This window comes from Chrysochloris asiatica, unplaced genomic scaffold, assembly GCF_000296735.1.
Source record: "Chrysochloris asiatica unplaced genomic scaffold, ChrAsi1.0 scaffold00054, whole genome shotgun sequence".
NCBI lineage: Eukaryota > Metazoa > Chordata > Mammalia > Afrosoricida > Chrysochloridae > Chrysochloris > Chrysochloris asiatica.
Genome location: NW_006408572.1, coordinates 5,365,118 through 5,387,324, shown reverse-complemented (window position 1 = coordinate 5,387,324; position 22,207 = coordinate 5,365,118). Strand labels below are relative to the sequence as shown.

At 41.2% G+C, this 22,207-nt stretch overlaps 1 protein-coding gene across 1 annotated transcript in view; it reads left to right on the top strand.

The window, feature by feature from the left end:
• The window catches only part of ANKFY1 (ankyrin repeat and FYVE domain containing 1), a 105,975-nt gene that overhangs the window by 35,814 nt on the left and 47,954 nt on the right, over positions 1-22,207 (top strand). Inside the window, exons 5-6 of the mRNA XM_006863474.1 lie at positions 1,124-1,242; positions 18,977-19,112. Of these exons, the coding sequence (XP_006863536.1) occupies positions 1,124-1,242; positions 18,977-19,112 (255 nt within the window). The remainder of the gene's footprint in view (positions 1-1,123; positions 1,243-18,976; positions 19,113-22,207) is intronic.

The window sequence follows — 22,207 nt, the reverse complement described above, 5'->3', positions numbered from 1 at the left end:
TTTTTGTATTAAAAAGGGTGTAGTAAGAAGCAGAGAAGAATAGATGAAGAGAAATACAACTAATTCTGGGCATTAACAGAAATGTAGGCATTGTAGACAAAGTCAATTTATAGTATATGTTATGCTAAAACAAATATGTTCTGTTGAATTTTATAGTTTTATCTACATTAACTTTTTCCCCCCAGTGTTTTTAAAGTTTTTATTGTGAACTGAGTGATAGTTTACATGGGAGAACATTGACTTTACACCATTGTTTCATTACAGTGATTATAATCTCCATGCATCATCATTCAACAGTATTTTCTTCCATTCCCTGTTCTTTTTTTTCTGTGGGTGGGTGGGGGGATGTACACAGAAACACTCAGGAATACCTAATCATTAAAACAACCAAAGGGCACATTCTGCAAGCCTACCTCCTGGCCGCCAGCACCCAGTCCCTCTTTTTCCATCAGTCCAGAGTCCAGTCCCTCTCTTCATGTCATCATCTCTGCCTGCATTTCTGTGAAAATATGTTTTGAAAAGAAAAAATTCCTCCATGCTCCATTTCTTTATAAATTTTGAATAAAATAATGGCCAGTATTCGGTCTAAATGTTTCTGGTAAGAGCATGGAGTCAAGTATTGGGGTTCATGTTCTTGTCTACTCTTGTCAGAGCTCCTTAGCTGGTAGTGTTTCTGGTTAACCTGATTACTTCAGCTCTTGTCAGAGCTCCTTAGCTGGTAGTGTTTCTGGTTAACCTGATTACTTCAGCATTAGTATGGACCACAGCAGCACAGTGGCCTTAAGAACTGTGGGCACCATCTTTCAAGTTGTCCCTCTCTTCCTTGTGTGATTTATCTTAATTTATTTTGCATAAAACCTTTTCTAGTATGTGGATAAATAGTCATCATTCTACTTGTAGATATCCCACTAGGAGATACCTTTGGGTGCAAAGCATGCCATGTGAACTAAAGCTGTCTAGCAACATAATATAAAACATGACCTGTGAGAATTAAGGGCTCTCATGTAGAAATAATTTTTCTGTGAATGTACTTGTGCAGATGCATGTTGATTAATCATATACTTAGCTATATGTGTTTATGATGCCATTTCTCTTTTTATATCTGGATATTTTTCTCCATCAGTGATCTGAAGATAAAGGTTGGGGGCAGGCACGTTAGTGCTCACAAGTTTGTTCTGGCAGCCCGCAGTGACAGCTGGAGTCTGGCCAACTTGTCTTCCACCCAAGAGCTGGACCTGTCAGGTGAGCGTCCGCTTGGTCAGGGACTCCAAAGTGCCAGTGCAAGAACTCTTGGCAGAAGGTTATGGTGACTCATTTTGGAATACTTGTAGTGTACTCTCAATTGCTAGTGCCCATGAAATTGTCATATGATTAACGAGTCAACAAGTTGTGTTTCCCTGGATGTTTTGGTTTAGTGTCTGGCTAATTTACAAATCAGTGAATACTTGAGTATCTGCAGTGCCCTTGGTGGTGGTGTAGGATAAACAGTGGGCTGCTAACCACAAGGTTGGCAGTTCAAACCCACCCGCCATACCACAGGAGAAAGATGAGGCTTTCTGTTCCTGTAAAGATGGACAGCTTCAGAAGCCCTGTACAGGTTGCTGTGAGTTGGAATCGACTCAGTGACAGTGGGCTTAGTGGGCAGTGTTCTTACAATTTCTAATGTGTAAATATTCGGAAGCTTTGAAAAGTTTGTGGGAAAATGGAATGAAAAGATAATGGATTTTTTCCCATAAACTTTTTGAAGTCCTTTCTTAGAAGTAGTTTTCTGGGTCTATAAGAATTGAATTCAAAACTAACATAAAGAGTGACCATCACTTGTCTTCAGAATTTGAGTAAGTGCATTCAGCTAGTGCTTCCTGTTACTTAATGGTCTTATGCCACACTGTTGGTGGTGGTGGTTCCAGTAGTAACCCTGTCTAGGGTTTCCAGGGAGCAGTTGGTGAGTTTGAGTCACCAACCTTGCAGTTTAAACGACCTTGCAGTCCAGTGCTTATCCTACAGCACCACACCAAGACTTCTCTATGCCACATTATATTGTGTATAATTTGGATAAATATGGGAGTGAATGGACTTAGAAATATAATTTTCAAAACCCGACTTTAAATCACATTCTCAGTTAGTCTTTATCAAGCTGCTGTTAGAAGTAAAAAAAACAAAAAAAAACTTAATTATTATTCTGCTATTAATAGTATTGAGAGTTGTAACAGACAAGAAAGCTTCAAAAAGTTTATGGAAAAATTGAATTAAAAGATGATGGAATTTTTTCCAAGAACCTTCTGAAGCCCCTTCATACGATCAGCATTAAGATCTGAGGTATTTTCGGAAATGACTATGTGAACTTGCTGCTGGATTGTGTCTTTGTTGAAAAGGCTTGCCAGTTGAGAGGGTCCTGTTTTCCATGCTCAGTGCTGGAAACACTGAGTGGATGTGACCAGTCCCTGCCCTAATGGAGCTGAGACTCTGTTGGAGCAAACTGGCTGTTAAACCATTTCAGGCCAGGGCCGTGTATACAGTAACATCCTTGTTGTATGTTTGAGGTATGAAAGAAACTAACTTTGGTATCATTGATGACTGACACCTGAGAAGTCTTACAAAACAAGGTTGTTAAGTGCTGTGGAGTTGGTTCCGGCTCTTAGTGATCCTGTGTAGTTTCCGAGGATGGCTGGTGGGTTTGAACTACCAACCTTATGGCTAGCAGTACAGTACTCCTTGTACAGTGCCACACCAGGTTTCCATTAACATCATTCTGTTCTTGTTGAGGGCTGTCAAGTCAGTTCTGACTCATACCAACTCTGTATTGGCTTTCTGAGTGGCTGGTGGGTTTGAGCTGCTGACTTTGTCATTAGCAGGCCAGTGTGTATCCTAAAGCACCACACCAGGACTCCATTTACATCATTTTGTTGTTGTTGTTGTTAAGTGCCATCACGTTGATTTCAATTCATAGCGACCATTGGTTTCTGAGGAGTGGTTGGTGGTTTTGAACTGCTGACCTTGTGGTTAAAACTGACCTTGTGATCCAGCGCCACACCAGGAAATATTTAATTTAATGAAAATGAGTAAGAGTGGGGAAAATGAAAATGTGATGGCTGCCAAGAACAAACAAAATTATATAATAAAAACAAAGAAAATTGCAACTAGGTATAAAAAGTTAACTTTAAACATTTAATTAAAAAATTTTGCTAGATACTATACATTTTATTTTATTTTTTATTTTATTGAGTATTTTAATTCAGTGATTGGGCATAAGGTTGCTTCACTGTGATTTAGGAGGTTGTCTAGAGTTTGTTGTTGTGTGCTGTCGAGTCGGTTCTGACCCAAATCAACTCTGTATAGGGTTTCCAAGGAGCTGCTGGTGAGCTTGAACTGCCAACCTTGCAGTTCAGATGGCTTTGCAGTGTAGCACATTAACCCACAGTGCCACAGGAAAGTATAATATCAATACCTTCAAATGTTCCTGGACCCCTTTTGTGTTGAAAATAAAAGCATGGTGTGATCCCTGCTGTAAGGTTTGCTTTCAGGAATGATTCACTTCAAACCCACAGCCATCGAGTCAATTCTGACTCAGCAACCCTCTAGCCCATAGGGTTTCTGAGACTGGAACTGTACAGGAGCAGACAGCTTCCTCTTTCTCTTGCAGAGTGGTTGGTGGTCAGTGTAAACTGTGTGTGTGTGTGTGTGTGTGTGTGTGTGTGTGTGTGTATGTATGGTTTTGTTAGGTCAGGCACTACCTACAAGACCGTGATAGTAGCCATCTTTACTTTCCTCTCTGAAGTTTACCTTTGAAGTGGGTCAAGGTGGCAGTGCCATAGGCAGTGTGGATCTGGTCATGTTTCCCTGGGTATTTTGACCAGCAGTCTTGTTGCATTGCCCAGGCATGGGTGTGATTGCCTAAATCCGGGGCTGTAGCAGCTGGAACGGCCTGGGAAGACTGTGTGACATGATACTTGGAAGAATTAACTCTGCATGGCTTGCCAGCATTTTTGGGACACTGGAAATAGGCTTTTATTAACTAATGTATAAATAGCATGAAAGCTATGTTTTAAGTGGTTTAACTTTTCCCGGATTATCAGACTTGATTACATTCATTCAATGAACTTTTGTGTTTTGTTTCTCCAGAATGATTCTACTTACATAACAAATGTTGAGTGGCAGGCACTTCTTGAGATACTGAAGATAAAGCTGTGAACATAGGTAGATTGCTGTTCACATGGACAGGAGCGCCACGCAGTACTTGACATCGATTGAATTCCGTGTGAGCTGCTAACTCAAGGTTGTTCAGTGCCAGTGTTAGATTGTGCTGTATGCCTTTTGATGAAATCCATGGTGGTTTTAAATGTGCCCACGTATTTGATGTGCTCTCTGAAGTATAGACTTTTAAAGCTCCACCTTTTTCCTTTTAATTATTTCAAGAGTTTTAGCAAATGGTGACAGAGATAGACAGGCATTATATATCAAGTATTTTAAAGTAGTTGGCTACATGGAACTTTGGTTAACGCTGATAGTGTTAAAAAAAAAAGTGAAATGTTAGGCTCCTGATAAGACGCACTAACAAAACACCGATACTTCTGTGGGGTCCTTGGCCTCATTAGATAACATAAATTGCATCATGAGGAACATCAGACAAACCCAAATTGGTGAACATTCTACAAAATACAGCTAATCATTGTGGTTCAAACACATCAGGGTCATGAAAGACGAGGGAGACTGAAGAACTATTAAGAGATTGATAGAGATTAAGGAGACACCATACCCAAAGGCAATGTGGACTCCCCCATTGGATTCTTACCCAGAAAACCATTAGTGGGAAAATTGGCAAAATTAAAATAAAGTCTGTAGCCATTTAGTAGTATTGTATTGATCCAAATTGTCTGGCATTGGTCACCCATTGTACTATGGTTATCTAAGATGTCAGTGTTAAGGAAAATGGAATCAAAAGTATAAGGAACTCTGCCTCTAATGCATTATAAAGATGCAAGTTTGTAAACGTGCTGATTTATGAGCTGAGAAGACAAAGAATATGACTGTTAGTTTAACACATTGAAACAAACGTTGAGACCAGGAGAACACTGTCTTTTCTTCTTTGTAAAGTAAAGCCATTTGCTTCAGGCAAAACGATTTGTTTATAATCTCTCTGTAACACATTACTAGTTGCAGCTAACACTGTGAGAGCTTCAGATGCTTTAGAAGGGCTGTTTGGAAGTAAGAGGGGTTTTGCATGCCTTATCCAGTCAAAGATCTTCTGGCTCCCTGACAGAGCTTATGGTGTGAATCAGTCAGCTTTCCTGGAACGAGTTCTGTGTCCTGTGAAGAAGCTCTTCCACAGATCAGAAGGCATCCTTCCTTCCTCCTTTTTGTCTGAAGCATCCCCTGGGGAGGTTGCGCTGTGCAGTGGAGAGAGCATAGGCTTCCCAGACTGTGCTGAGGCACCCCAAGGTGTTAACAGCTTAGTCACAGGGGATCCCTGGATGATTTACATTTTCAGGAGTCCCATGTAATACTTGATATCTGTTGAATTCTGTGTGAACTGCTAACTCAGGGTTGTTCAGTACCAGTGTTAGATTGTGCTGTATTCCTTTTGATGAAATCCATGTGGTTTTAAATATGCCCCCGTATTTGTTGTGCTCTCTGAAGTATAGGCTAATACATCTCCTCTAAGTGTATGCTATACCTCCTGAATGACTCACTGCTCACAAATAGAATGAGGCAGAAGTGACGCCATGGTACTTCATCAAAGACATTGAGGCTTCCTTCTTGTTCTCATTTGGACGGCTGAGTTGGTGGGAAATCGGCTGCCATGTTCTGAGAACACCCCAGCATACACCCTGATGGCCTCCGTCCAGTGAAGCCTTCCAGTGGCTGCTGCCTTGACCACTGCCTGACTGCAGGCTCAGAAGGGACATTAAGTCAGAACCACCCAGCCAAGTGGCTCCCAGATTCCTAAACCTCAGAAACTCCGAGATACGACAAATGTTTCATATTTGGAGTTGCAAAGTTTTGGGGTATAATATGCTAAACTGCAGTAGATGACTAATACAATGGCCTATCTGCGAAGTTGGGCTTTTGGCAGTCAATGTGATAAGCAAATAGCATGCAAAGATCAATGTGAAACAGGATATGAGGGTACCAGAGTTGGGCCTGATTTCAAGATTGGAGGAGCTGTGCTGTGCCTAAGGTACACACATTCCATTAATAACTACTTGTGGTTATTTAAGAGTGAAATAATATTTTAAATTAATATTTCTCTTGTTTTCAAGTGGCTTTTAAATTGTTGGAGTCCAGGTGTGGCACTGTGGGATAAAGCCCTATGCTGCAAGGTCAATTTGAACCACAAGGTCGATGGTTCAAACTCACCTTGGAAACCCTATACAGGGTCGTTATGAGTCATAACTGACTTAATGGCACTTAACAATAACAATGAAAATTGTTAGGCTAGTTTGTTATGAGTCAGCACCAGCACCAACTCTAGCAACAATGACAAGTACTTATTAAAGTTGTTTAAACCTAACTACTTCAACAGGAACTCTTAGATGTTTCTTTTGGCCTATAGGGTACAATGGAAAAGTTTCTGAGATCTTAAAAGTGTCATGAAAAGAGGAAGTTTGTGAACATATGGCATTGGCCATGAACTCTGCTACTCCTGGTTCAGATTCTGGACTATTTATACTAACTGTGTAAAAGGTGAGAACAAGTTCTTTAGCCTGTCTGAATCTCAGCGTGTTTTGAGGAGAAGTCTGCCCCTTAGGGTTATCAGCCAGCATATTTGAATACTGAGACAAAATGGTTGTTGGTGCTTGTGTACTTTAGAGTCAGTTCCAATTCATAGCAACCTTGTATCAGGTTTTGGAGACTGTAAAGATGGGAGCAGAAAACCTTACCTTTCTCCTGTGGAGTAGCTGGCAAATTTGAACTTCTGACCTTGCTCTTAGCACTAAGCCCAATTCGTAACCCACTATGTTACCAAGGCTAGTGCTTCTCCAGTTTGAGAGTGCATGTTAATCACTTAGAGAGTTTATTAAAATCCAGATTCTGATTCAGGAGGGTTGGGGTGGAGGCCGAGAAGTTGCCTTTTTAATAGACTTCTAGGTAAAGCTTAAGCTGCTGGTACATGGACAATACTTTGACTAGCAAGGAGCTAAAGAGTTGGTTCTGAAGTTTGACCACACATTGGAATCAGGAGAGGAGTTTTAAAACATACTTAAGGAAAACAGTATGGCACTTTCTTAAGAAGTTGGAAATAGAAATACTGTCTGACCCTGCAACCTCTCTCTATTTGTTACGTATCTTCAAGAAAGAAGAGCCATAACACAAATGCATGTGGTGTTGCAGGATAATGCACTGGACCACAAGGCTGGTTTGCAACGGCAAGGTTGGCAGTTCAAACCCATCAGCTGCTCCTTGGAAACCCTATGCAGAATCTCTGTGAGTTGCACCCAACTCCACAGCACTTAATAGTAACAGAAATATGTTCAGTGCAGCAATATTCACAGTACCAAAAAGATGGAGATCGCCTAAATGCCCATCAACACAAAAGTGTTCAAACAAATTTGGTTATATACACACAATGGAACAGTACTCCATATTGATGAATAATGAAGAATCTGTGAAACACTTCATAACATGAATGAACCTGGAAGATAACTATGCTGAGGAGCTGCTGGTGAGCTTGAACCACCAACCTTGCAGTTCAGATCGACTTTGCAGCCCAGCACATTAACCCTCAGCACCACACCAGGATACCAATCTGAGTATTAGGATTTAAACATTTTGACCCACAGTCAAAGCAGTCTTCTACAGATTGTTGATCAGAGCAGGGAGAAAGTGGTTATCGAGGATGGTTTTATCGACTGTGCCACTTCATGTGGACAGCTATCACAGTCTGACACAGACAGCGAAATTGTTTTTAGGTTAAAATTTAAAAAAAGAAAAAGAAGGGTGTGTGGTGGGGTGGGCGCAAAGCTCATGTAAGCTCTGGCTTTTCTCAAGGGGAGAGTAGATAGACTCCACATAAAAGGCTGAGCTCAAGCTTACCTCCACCTCCAATCTTGCCTACTAGTATGCGTCCACCCACATCACTGTCTACTCAGTTCGATAGTGCATTGCACTGGTCACACAGAACTCAGACATCATGCTCACAGTTATGGAGGCTTCTGAGAGAAGTCATCAAGTTCAGTTCAGGGTCAGAAATGCTCAGAGCACAGTTCTTCCAGTCAGGATGTCCTCTTCTCACTGGTACCCACAGACAGGCATCTCTCTGGCTCGTCCCCCTTTGCCTTAGTCTCTGCCCTGCTCAGGCAATGTTGCAAAGCCTTTCTAGGGCTACTGACAAATGCCCAAAGGCACTCCTCTGAGCTATAAGCCCTAGCCAAAGAGTGAAAGACATTCGGCACTGGCTCAGTGGGTCAGCATTCTAACCCTGAGCATCAGAGGATAGAACAGGAAGGTGGGCTGAGTGCCAACTAGAAGAGGAAGCTGAACATTAAAAAATTAATCACAGTGAAAACAATACCTATCCAGATAGTTAAGATGCAGCCGATACATACTCTGAAAGTCAGTGTCTTAAGCTTTATTGGAAAACAAGACAATTGATAATTCATAGAGAAAAAATAATTAAGCTAAAACATTCCAAAGAAAAAAATCAAGACTGCAAAGGTAAAGCAAAATTGGTGAAATGACTAAAAAGAAAACGAAAAAGAACATTTAGTGAACTCAAACCAACAAAGATTAGAGAGGAATCGGCAAGGTGGCAGAGTAAGCAGACACATTAAGCTCACCCCTGCAACAAAGACCTGGGAGCCTGAGTGAGAGCGCTCCAGGTCAGCTTTATAATGAAGTGTAATAATTGCCCACCTAAAAGGTATACAGGGTATTTCGTTTTGGCATATGGATACACCTGTGAAACCACCCCCATAATCAGTCAAGAAAACAAACATTTCCATCACCCCCAAAATTCTTCTTGTCGTTTGTAGCATCTAATGATCTGCTTTCTACTACCATAGGTTAGTTTGCATTTACTCAACTTTTTTATAAAAGTGGAGTCATTCAAAAGTGGCTTCTTTCATTCAGCATAAAGATTTTGAGATTCATCCAAAATCCTAATGTGTTGTGTTGTTGTTGTTAAGTGTCTTTGAGTTGCATAGTGACCCTGTATTGGATTTTTGAGGCGTTTAAAATTTTGCAGGAGCAGAAAGCCTCATCTTTCTCCCACGGAGCTGCTGGCAGGCTCAAACTGTGAACATTGTGGTTCACAGTCCAGTGCTTACCGAAGGGAGTCACCACACTTGCAGTGTATTGTAGTGTGTGTGTATTGGTGATAGTGGGGCCCTCTTCCTCTGCTCACTTCAATATACTGTTTATTTCATTGCCTGTTGGGCAGTTGGTTTGTTTCCAGTTTGGGGCTGTTGCTGGTAAAATTACTGTGTTAGTTGTGCACAGGTCTTTATGTAGACGTATGATTTTGTTTCTCTTGGGTAGATACCTAGGAGTGTGTGTTTAATATTAAGAAACCATTGAGTTATTTTCCAAAATGGGTGCACTATTTTACATTCCCTCCAGTAACCTATAGAGTTCCAGCCGTTCCACATCTACTAACACTTGGTATTGTGATTTTTTCTTTTTGACTTTCGCCATTCTAATGGATGTGGAGTGCATTGTGGTTTTATTTTGTTAGGGTTTAATGACTAATAATGTTGAGTTACTGACTGTTCATGTATCTTGTGAAATGTCTGTTCAGATCTTTTGCCCATTTAAAAATTGGGTGGTTTGTCTTCTTGACTTTTAAAGGTTTCTGTATGCAATCTGAATACAACTCATTTCTCTGAAAATGAGCATTGTTGTCTTGTTCTCAGTCTCAGGGAGAAATGATTTAATCTTTTATCATTATGCATATAATGTTAGTTGGAATACTCTGTTACAGCTGTTTATATATGAGTAATCATGAAGGATTTTTTGTGTGTGTGTGAATTATGTGGGTTTACATGGGAGAACATCAGTTTTAAATTCATCCTATCATCCTATCGTATATCATTTCATTGCAATGATTACAGTTCCTTCCATGCATCATCAAATAACCAAAGGGTACACCCCCACATGCCTGCCCCCCCCCGGCCCCCACCCCTCGGGCCATCAGCACATAGCCCCTCTCCCTCCCTGAGTCCAGTGTCCCCAGCCACTTGATCTATCCGTGTCATCTTGTCTGTCTCCATCCCAGGTGTCACTGACTCTCTGGATAGGGTTCCGCGCTCCGCTTTTCTCACTTGGTGGTCCCAGGGACCTCCGTTCCTGGGCTGCAAAATCAATCACTCCCCTCCTTTTGTCTAAAAACATCTACCTCTATGTTTCCGACCCTCAGTCAGTCCTGATGGCAGTTATTCACTATTGTACCACAAGAGTCTTATCCCCATTTCCTTTTGCTAGCCCCGTCCCAACAGATTGGAAATCATTCAGTGGAGGCTCTACCTATCTCTCCCCTGTCTGGAACTAGGTTCCTTCTTGAAAGTTTGTAAGCCAGTCACTTCTTGCCTTCATAGGCCCTTCCCGCCCCCGTTTTGGGTAGCCATTGTCCAAGTTGCCCACTGTGAGGGGGTGGGAGTGATTACCTGCTGTAAAGATTTGTTCCCTTTTTTGAGCTACTACATCCATTGTTGTTGTTCAGTGCCACCGAGTCGGTTCCGACCCATAGTGACCCTATGTAGGGTTTCCGAGGAGCAACTGATAAGCTTGAACCGTCAACCATATAGTTCAAATGTCTTTCCAGTCTGGTGCATTAACCCACAGTGCCACACCTGGACTCCACTACATCCGTAAGTGTAGGTAAAGTTCATCAATTTGTAGTGGGTTACTCTTTTTTTTTTCCTTCTCTCTTCTTTCTTCTAGTTGAGTTCTGATCATCCAGCTATCGAAGCTAGGTCAAGTGGGTACTATCTGCAAGTATGGGTGTTCTTGTGCATCTCCCCTCACTTCATATCAGCTGGATGCTTCACTCTCCACTCTAGTCTTCTGTGGCCAAGTCACTGCCTCTGGGCCCCAGAGTCCCCGGGTCTTGCCGAACTGCTGGCCATCCAGGTCTCCTCCTGGGTTCACAAGGGTCTATAGAATGTGATCGGACTTAGATCCCAACTTCACTGCTGTGTTTTCCCCCTCTTCCCTTTATCGGTGATCAACTTGGTCAACAGCCATGCCACATGCCTGCTCGTGTATTCCCCTTGAATCCCAGTCTTGGAAGGGAGTTAGCTCAGAGGGGACCTGACCACTTTCCTTGATGATTCCTCTGTGAACAGCTTACTTGTTCTTGTAGTAATCAATCAGACTGCTGTTATTGTTTTTGATTTTTTCTTCTGTTCTTCATGAAGTATCTTCTGTTCTTCTAGCCACTCCAGGCTGGTCTACTTGTCTTTTCCAGTGGAAAACTTCCACCTCAGACAATTCTGGATGGGGTTCTGGTTTCCACCTATGGTCTTATGCAATGCACAAGCTCCACAGGAGGCCTCTTTCATTGGGCAACTTCTAGCCCCCTTTAAGGTATTCCAATCAGTTATAGGCTGAAGAAGGAGTTTACAAGCTTTCAATTGTGATGTTTCTGGGTATTCTAACCCCCCACCCCCACCCCCAAGTGTCTATTTCACAATGGTAGGCAAAGGAAAACAAGATTCCAAAGACAGCCAAGCATCTTAACATTATTCCCCTTTTTTACCCATTCAAACCATGCTTCAATCCCTGTATCCCAAAGCCGTGTTGTTCCAAGGTTGTGCATACATCATCATTTACCTCTGTCCCACTTAGCCCATGAAAGCCTGCCTAACTGTTCTCCCATCCGTCTTGTTCTAATCATGAAGGATATTGGCATGAAATGTTTTTTTTGTGATATTATTGCCTTGGTCAGGTTTTGCTATTGGGATTGTGCAGGCCTCTGAAATAAGTAATGTGGTGAGCCCTCATTTTCTGTTTGTTTTTTAAAAATTTTGTAAGATTGGAATTTATTATTACTTTTTAAAATGTTTCAAAGAGTTCACTACTGAAATCCTCTGGGTCTGGAGGTTGCTTTTTGGTGGAAAGGTGTTTGATACTAAATTAAATCTATTTAATAAATACAGGGAGGTTAAGAGTTTGTTTCTTCTGTCAGTTTTGGGAAGTTGTATTTTTTCAAAAATTCATCTATTTTATCCAAGTTGTTGATTTGCTGCTATAAGGTTGTTTGGAGTGGTAACTACTTTTTCATTCTTTATACTGATGATTTGTGCTCTTTTTTTTCCCTAAACAATGTTGTCAGAAGTTTGTTAGTTTTGTTGTACAACATTTTGGTGTTAGCATATCCTATTATATATAATTTGAAATTGTCATGTTCTCCCTTTTTGCTTCATGTATTTTGAGCCTCTGATATTACACACATAAAAAAATACCTTTATTATATTTTCTTGATGAATTGTGCATTTCATCGTTTTGAAATGCCCATTTTTTATCTCTGGCATATTCTTTGTTTTGAACACTACTTTATCTGCTACTAAAGTAGTTACTCCAGCCTTCTTAATACATAGGGTTTGCGTTATTTATCTTTTCCACTTACTTTCAGTACTTCTCCAAAACCTTGTACAGAGTTGTTCTTAATCAAAACCGACTCTAGGGCACTTAACAACAACAACTTTAAACCTTTGTTTATGTTGAAAATGTGTCTCTTGTAGATCTTGCTTTTTAAAAAAAAATCTCTGCATTTATTTGGAATATTTAGAACATTTATATTTAATGTGATTATATTTTTATGATAAAGGCAACCCCTTTTTTCCCTTTAATTTCTGTTTGTTCCCCCCTTTTTTTCCTGTGTTTCCTTGTTTGTGCCTGCCTTTGGGTAATTTGAAGATTTATTCCATTTTAATTTATCAGTGGGCTTTTTGACTACATCTCTTTGCATTATTTTGTAGTGGTTGCTCTGGGGCATGCATGGTTCCTCTACCTCAGCATCTACTGATGACCTTGGACTGGATAATTCTTTATTGTAGGTGGAGGGTGTTGTCCTGTGCATTATGGGATTTAGCAGTATTTGGTTATGAATTGGGCTGCTAACTGCCCATTGTTCTGCTCCCGTAAAGATTTACAGCCTTGTTGGGAATCCTGTACAGGGTCGCTGTGAGTCGGAACCGACTCCTCGGTACTGATCAACAACCACTAGTGCCAATAGCACTCACCTCATTTTGACAAATAAAAATACCTACAGAAAAATGTTCCCTGAGAGGCAAAGTCATCTCTGATTGAGCACCATTGCTGTAAGATATAGATATATGTTGTTAGGTGCCATCGAGTCAGTGCCGGCTCATAGTGACCCTGTACAGGGTTTCCAAGGAGTGGCTGGTGGGTTTGAAGGAGCTCTGGTAGCGTAGTGGTTACGAATCGGGCTGTGAGCTGCAAGGTCAGCAGTTCGAAACTACCAGCAGTTCCGCGAGAGAAAGATGAGGCAGTCTGCTCGCGTAAAGATTTACAGCCTCAGAAACCCTGTACAGGGTCACTATGAGTCGGAACCGACTCCATGGCACATAACAACAACAACAACATCTTGTAGTTAGCAGTCCAGTGCTTACCCTACAGTGCCATATCATGACTCCTCGTATATATAAAGTCCTGATGTGGCATTGTGGGTTAATGCACTGGACCAAAAGACCGTTTGAATCTCAAGGTCAGCAGTTCAAACTCACTGTCTGCTCCTTGGAAACCCTATCTTGGTCGTTGAGTCAGAACTGACTCAAAGGCATTTAAATCAGCACATGTACATATAGGGTTTCCAGGGTTGTTAAGTGCCTTTGAGATACTCTTATGTTTGGTTTTTGCTGTTGTTGTTAAGTACTATGGAGTTGGTTTCTACTCATAGTGTCCCTATATAGGGTTTCCGAGGAGCAGATGGTTGAGTTTGAACCGCCGACCTTACGCTTCAAACCAACTTTATGGTCTAGTGCTTATCCTACAGCACCGTACCAGGACTTGTGTGTGTTTTAGCAGTTTGATTACACTATGTCTAAATAAGCTTGTGTTCCTGTTTGGCGTTCATGGATCTTCTTGAATCTATAAATTTATGGCTTTCAGTTTGGAAAGTTCTTGATTTTCATTTCTTCAAATGTGTTTTTTTTCCTGGTCTCTTTTCTTTCTCTGTGAGATTCCAGTAACACAGGTACTAGACCTTTGTTATCCCCCAGGTGTCCTTGAGTGTTTGTCCTTCACATTGGGTGCTCTCTGAGATCTGTTTTAAAGTTCACTGGCTCCCCACTGCTATCTTCACTCTGCTTTTGAGCGCACTGAATGAGGTTGTTTTTAAATGACACACATTGAGCTTTTCACGTCTACAATATCCATTTGTTCTTTTTTGGTTTATCTGCTAACAATGAAAATCTTTTCATTCCAACTGTGCTTCACTTTATCTTGTTTTAACAGAAAGCATAGTTCGAATAAATGCTTTCAATTCTGTGATATATCCAGTATGTGGGCCATCTCAGGGTTGGCATCTTTTGATTGTTTTTACTTGGAGAAAAAAACACATTTTCTTAGTTCTTTCTATGTCAAATTGTATCTTGGACATTGTGAATGTTATGTTGTGTAAATTCCAGGGCCTGCTATAAACTTTCTTGTTGTTAAGTGCCATTGAGTTGGTTCCAACCCATAGTGACCCTGTATATAGGGTTTCCAAGGAGCAGATGGTGAGCTTGAACTGCCGATCTTGTGGTTCATACTGACTTTGCAGCACAGTGTATTAACCGCAGCGCCATACTAAGACAACTCTAGACCATGTTAAATAAATCTCTTTAGACTCAGACTGCAAGTTCCTGCTTCACCTTCTATTCTATATGTATTGTCTTGAATCTTGCTTCAGTTCTTGAAGTTGGGTTGCAGTAATTGTTAACTACTTGCTTAGTTCTGAGGTAAGCCTGAGACTCATGTGCAGTCATGCACAGAATTTGGATAGTCTTTTCTGGCTCTCTTCACTCAGGATTCTCTCCTTACTCTTCAGCTTGCAGGGTCTCCTTTACCTGGTTCATCTGGCCAGAAAGACCTTAGCCATCCCTACAACCACTGCAGCAGTGTTGCCCTTGATTGGAGCCCACCGTCAGGGCAGTCATCCCAGACAGTCAGGAAACTGCAGGTTTTGCCCTCCACAACTCAACTGCTTTTGTTGCTTTTTAGAATCCCGAGGCAGCAGGTTTTCATACTATATTCAGAGTTTTGGGGTAAAACCAGTTAGAATGGGTTGACTTATGTATTATCTGACATAATAACAGTTATGTTCTTTGATTTCTTTTGACACAGATTATTTAGAATTGTAGTTTGGGGTTTGCTTTTATTTTCCAAGAGGTTATATATTAATGAGTCCTTAAGTTACACTAACTACAATGATATTTTTACTGGAAAAGAAGCAATGTTGGAGACAAAAATCGTTGGAACCTCAAAGAGAATTTAATTTAACCAGAGTCAGAGTAGATTTAAAATGCCTTTCTTAACTCTTGATAGAGTAAATATAGAATTTTTAGGTGGTGGTGGTGGTGTGTCGTGGAGTCGGTTCCAACACATAGCGACCCTGCATAGGGTTAAATGTTTACGTGAGCAGAAAGGCTGACCTTGAGGTTAGCAGTCCAGCTCGTAACCACTGTGCTACCAGAGCTTCTGTAGAATTCAAGTAGCAAAGTTAATTGACTCAGTTATGCTTCAGCTTATACAATTATGACTGATTGTATACAGATAACTTGATTCCTGATCTTTTCAGCTGTTTGTCTTGTAAAACATTGATTTCCAATCAAAACAAAACGAAAGGTAAGTAAGCCATGTTGGAAATCTCAGTCTCCAAATTGTGAGACTGTATGTATCTAGGACTACAGCCGAAACGGAGTCAGAAGTTTGGATGTTTTTTTGTTTTTTTTTCCTGATTATCCTCAGAAGTCCCTGATGTGTCCCAGATCATGTGGTGACTGCCACTGTTGTTGTTAACTCATAGCCACCATGTGTAAGGTTTCTGAGGAGTGACTGGTGAGTTGGAACTACTTACTTTGTGATCTAGTGCTTGCCTGTAGCAGTAGCAGCAGATAAACTGTTATATTGTGAAGATCACAGAGGCCAAGTGGTCTGTCTTCTCAGTCTGTTCCTATGAAAGAGAACTCCTGGTTTAGCTGTCATCGGAGTTTTACAGCTAGAGAATATTGGTTTCGTCCCTGGTTTAATGTTCTCTGCCTACCCTCACAGCACTGAGTCTCAGAATGGATTTCTTCTCAGTATACTTGGTAGATTAGGGGAGGAGTGAGGCTGGGCTGAGAAAGCTTGCCATCATCTGAACCTCACTTTATTTGAAATATGGAGAGCTCCCAGGAATTCTCTGCTGCTGCTGATTTTTAAATAGCTTTTTAGATACTTGTTTAATGAATCAGGTTTTGATTTATCAATTATGCAACTCAAGTTCATTGCTTGGATCACTTGAGGAAGGTTAGTAAAGGAGCCTAGCCAGGTTTATTAGCTAAGGCAAACTACTGCTTGGTTTTAAGAAGACTAACCACAGGTTGGCAGTTCAGACCCACCAGCTGCTCCTTGAAAAACCTATGCAGGGTCGCTCGGAGTCAGAACCAACTCAATGGCACTTAACAACAACAACAAAGGAGATAATAGAGTCTGTGTTTTAGTTTTTACTTGCTTATAGTGAACCTCTTTTTTTATTTTTTTGCTCTGTACAACAACAATGTTGTTAACAGCTGTGGAGTTGACTCTGACTCATAGTGACACGTGTGCAACAGAACAAAGCACTGCACCATCCTCACAATCGCCGCTCTGTTTATTTGAGCCCATTCCTGCTGCCACTGTGCCAGTCCATCTTGTTGGGGGGTCTTCCTCTTTTTCATTGATCTCCACATTACCATGCATGATATCCTTCTCCAGGGACTGGTCTAACACATCCGAAGTACAACACGTGAAATCCCACCATCTTTGCTTCCAAGTAGCAATCTGGCCACACTTCTTTCAAAACAGATTTTTTTTTTAACTTTTCTATATAATTTCATTCTTCTTGGATCAACTAGCAACACTCACGGAAGCAGCAGTCAAGAAATCAGATGATGTATTGCATTAGGCAAATCTGCTGCACAAGACCTTTTTAAAGTCTGAAGAGCAACGATGTCAGCTTGAGGACTAAGGTGCACCTGACCCAAGCCATATGCATGCGAAAGCTGGACAGTGAATAAGGAAGACAGACCATAGAAGAATTAATGCCTTTGAGTTATGTTGTTGGCGGATAATACTAAAGGTGGCCATGGGCTGCCAAAAGAACCAATAAACTGTTTTGGAAGAAATGCAGCCAGAGTGTTCCTTAGAGGCCAAGATGGCCAAACTTCGTCTCTCACGCTTTTGACATATTGTCAGGAGGCACCAGTTGCTAGAGAAGGATATCATGTTTGATAAGGTGGAGGGTCACAGAAAAAGAGGAAGACCCCCAACGAGATGGATTGGCCAAGGGCAGCATCGATGGACTCAAGTGTAGCCACAGTAGTGAGGTTGGTCCAGGATTGGGCATTGTTTCGTTCTGCTGTGCATAAGGTCACTGTGGGTTGGTACTGACTCGAAGGCACATAACAACAACAACAACAACAATATTTTAAAATTATATAGAGAAATTTTCCAGAGTGTGTGTATATACTATGACTTCTTGTATCGGTTGTCTATTGTTGGACTCTTTTAAGATTTTGGCCCAGTTTTTCATTATTAAAAATAATACTGAGCTGAATGTCTTACTGTAGGGATGGGGAACCCGTCTTTTGTCAAAATTGATAACATCATTTACGGGCCATACAAAACTATCAACTTAAAAATTAGCCTGCTATATTTGGTCAAACATTTAATTAACTCACCCCTAGAGCTCTAGGTTAATGCACTGGATTGTTTGAACTGTAAGGTTCGCAGTTCAAGCTCACTAGCTGCACCTCGGAAACCCTATACAGGGTCGCTATGGGTTGGAATTGACTCTGTGGCACTTAACAACAACAAATGTGATAGCTAAGGAGTTCTGTTAGCGTAGTGGATTGCGAGCTGGGCTGCTAACCACAACGTCAGCAGTTCCAATCTACCAGCTGCTCCGCAGGAGAAAGACGAGACACTCTACTCCTGTAAATATTTACAGCCTCAGAAACCCAATACAGGGTCGTTAGGAGTCAGAACCGACTCTGTAGCACTTAACAACTATGATGGCTGGACTATCTGGTGTGGCACTGTAGGATAAGCACTCCACCAGAAAGTTGGTTTGAACCACAACGTCAGTGGTTCAAACTCACCAGCTGTTCTTGGAAACCCTATACAGGGAACATACTCTACGGCCCTTAACAACAATACCAGTGTGATTCCTGGATCTGCGGTTGCCTTGGCAGAGCCAGACAAAATGGTTTTGTGGGCCTTATACGGCTCACAGGCCGGACTGTGCCCACCTGTCTTAGTGCACGCAGTTCTTTGTATTCATTATTTTCTTAGGGTCATAATGTACAATGTATTTGCTGTGGGAATGACTATAAACTTAAAAAAAAAAAATCTTCGCTAGTCTGAAAGACAAAAAATGTATTTTGGTTTAGCTTTGTAATTGGATATTGGTAGTGTTTATTGACCATGCTTCTTTATTAGTGTGACTTGCCTAATTATATCCATTACCTGTATTTACATTGGGTGTCCATGTTTTTATTTTGATTTGCATGGATCATTTTATTCGAATGTAAATTGTTTGTTGTATGCTGAGATATTTCCCCCAGTTTGTTTGGTATGTTCCTTTCCTTTAGCCACTGCCCCATGAAAAACACACTTTTCCCCGGAGTTGCGTGCTGCCCACACCTCTTCGTCACCATTGTTACTGGCTGTGTTCATTGTGTCGGTGTGCCATCGTTTACTGTATTAGCCTCAAATTCTAGTGGTCCCACAGGAAAGCTTAAGTGGTCATCTGGTACTTTGGGTTTCAGTTTTTGTGTCTACTTTCTTTCTTTTCCAGATGCTAACCCAGAGGTGACCATGACAATGCTTCGCTGGATCTATACTGATGAGTTGGAGTTCAAAGAAGATGATGTGTTCCTGACTGAACTGATGAAACTAGCTAATCGGTTTCAGCTCCAGCTCCTTAGGGAGAGGCAAGTCACAGCAGATAGATTCAAGCACCTCACATGGTGATGGCTGAGCTTGAATTATGCCAGGCTCTGGGAAAACAACCACTTCTGCTAATGTAAATAACTTTTGCGAGGTGTTCTTTTAAAGTCGATGGTGGGGAGAGAATTTGTCACCCTGGTGGCACAGTAGTTAAGTGCTGCTAAATAAAAGTTGGCGGTTCGAAGCCACCAGACACTCCATAGGAGAACGATGTGGCGTCTGCTTCAATAAAGATTTCAGCATTGGAAACTCATAAGGAGCAGTCCTAGACTGCTCGTCGGGTCGCTGTGAGTCGGAATCAAGTCCATGGCACTGGGTTTAAGGAGATAAATATATATGCTAACCTTTTTTTAAAGTATTTGTATTACCTTGCAACTTATTCTAGGCAAAATGCCCTAGAGTGTCTGTTGGCAATGTGGCCTGTGGTGGTCAGCTTAGTTGATGGAATGTCTTTTTGCAACACTTACTGAGCTTTTGTATTCTCTGGGACTACGAGGTGATGGCTTTTCTCTTGGGTGGGTGAAAGGATGGTTTCAGTTGCCGAGGGACCCCCACTTGTTGCCATGTTGCCCTCAGAGACCTTGCTGTCTAGAGCCACGCTTGCCCAGCTTTTCCTGCTGCGTTGATGTTTCCCATGGGGTGGCCCGCTGTGCACTGCAAGAATCAGTAGACATGTCACCCTGACTGCCTGTAATTGACGTGGGCTCAAGAGCATTTTGTACCTAAATCAGCACTGTAGACAAGAAGGTCTGAACTGAGGAGGCTGTGCAGTGAATGTTTCTGTCTTTCCTTCATGTATGTGTGCTTGTTTTGGTGAGTTTCTGAACTGCTTAAGAGGGGAGTGAGAATGATTTTAATTAAATTGAATGTGATTTATATCTTTATTTTTTTCAGATTTGCTGCTCTTTCTCTCTTTGATCTTGCTAAACTTGCTCATAAGTTAAATTGCTTTGATAAAAATGTCCTTTGGTTGAAGTAGTCTAGATAATTGTAATCTGTGTAATGGATTCTTTAATTAAAATGCTTGTTATTTATTGGCTGATTAGGATTCCTAACTATCAACATTACCAGATGCTCGGCTTTTGTATTGTTGGATGTGGGTATTAAGCTTTTATGTGTCATGGTTTTGTTAAGTACCAGAACAGAAGAGACCCAGGAGTGGAGTTGAGTGGTGGCTTTTAAAAGGTCGCAGAGCGCCATCTGCTGTCTGCAGGGGACATTACACATTCAAGTTAGGAAATGAAAGGGCCCTGACAGAAGCGTGCAGTTTTAAATATGAAGCAAGGCTGCTTGTTTGTGTAACTTAGGGGTTTTAGTGGTTTGGAATACCACCAATTTTATGAAAAGAAAATATTTTTGGGTAAGTATTATCAGAAAACAATCATTTTTTCCCCCCTGTAAAAAAGAGAATTATAAAAATGACAGTTCACAATACAGCTGTTTTCCTGGTTGTAACAGTATCAACCAGGTGCAGTGCATGGTATTTGGAAATGGTGGAAGAGTATAAAAAAGAAACGAAAAGCCATCTGTGCAGTCACTGTTAACCTTGTTAGTTTAAAAATTAGGTTTATTGTGTTCGTGCCTCTGTTTGTATACATTTTTAGGTTAATATTAAGACCACATATTAACAACAACAGCAACTTCTCTTCAGAGGAAAGCTCACCTGTCTTGCTACTTTTCAGGGAAGATTTGACTTGAGACTCTTCCTTGTAAATGAGATGGCGTGTTCTTCAGCTGTGCGAATCCTATTGGTGTCCATTTCTAGGCTGTCCAAATGTTGAATGGCCCTCCAGACAAATCCCAGTGTTCAGTGAAAATGAAGTATCTGCCAGTTTTAACAAAACATCTCTCCTTGTGAAACATATTTGAGTCCCTGGGCACGATGTCATTGAACAATAAAAGAGGAGAATGGGATTTTCAGATTCTCAGCATCTGTCTGTAAAAGCACTTTGTAAAGTGCTCTCCAAAAGGCAGGCAGTTCACCATAAGGCTGCCCCCTGTCAGGAAGTAAAGACCTTAGGAGATTTGTTATGCAAGACAGTAAGCGTTTCATATCTCTGAAAAGATGATTTTGCTCTGATTTCATAGCTGAGGTCAGAGAGACTTTGCCAGATGTTGCTGTGGTGTGGTATGAGTTTGAGGATTTGAGGGAAGCCTGCATAAGGGGAGCGGAGGCTCAGAAAGATAATATTGTGATATGGCGCTGTAGGTAAGCGCAGGATCACAAGTCGGTTTGAATTGTAAGGTCGGCAGTTCAAACTCACCAGCCGTTCCTTGGAAACACTATAAAGGGTCACTATGAGTCATAACCCTCTCAGTGGACTTAACAACAAAAAATGTAACCTACACTGTTACTCCGTCATTTAGCTATTGTAATAGTTTGATTTGAAGATGCCCTGGAATTATGTTTCTTTGTGCCTTGTCAGCTGCGTTAGTCAGAACAAAGCACCCAAGTGCAAGTCTTCGTGTAAAGCAGGCACCTGCATTTATAACAAGATGGAGAGAGGTTCCCAGATTGAGTACTGGACTCTCACCTGATGTCTCCGGTGTGTCCTTGTAAAAGTTTATTCTTCATTCTTCTAGGTGTTTTTTCCTGACTTTCTTTTTTCTCCCCTATTTCCCACTTCCAAGGTCTTTCCCCAATTTTCTTACTTAAGCTCACCTGTTAAAATTGGGAATTTATCCACTAGCCAATGAGTTACTTTTATTTATAATGTAATGAAACTCATTCATATTCATGATTGAATTATACACTTATTCATGATTGAATTGTACAATTTCCTTGTACACTTTCCCCTTAGTAAAGGAATTTCAGGACTTAGAGAAGAGGAGGCCAACAGGGGTCCTCAGACTTACAGAGCATCTCTCTTATGTGCTAAAGTATATGTGGTGGTTGTTGGTGGTTATATGCCATGGAAGCGGTTATGACTCATAGCGACCCTGTACGAGGTTTCTGAGGATGTAAATCTTCATGGGAGCAGAAAGCCTCTTTATTGTGGATTGAGTGTAAGTTTACAGGGCAGATCATAGTTTTACATTTAGCAAATCATACAACTTGTTTCATCACAATGATTACATT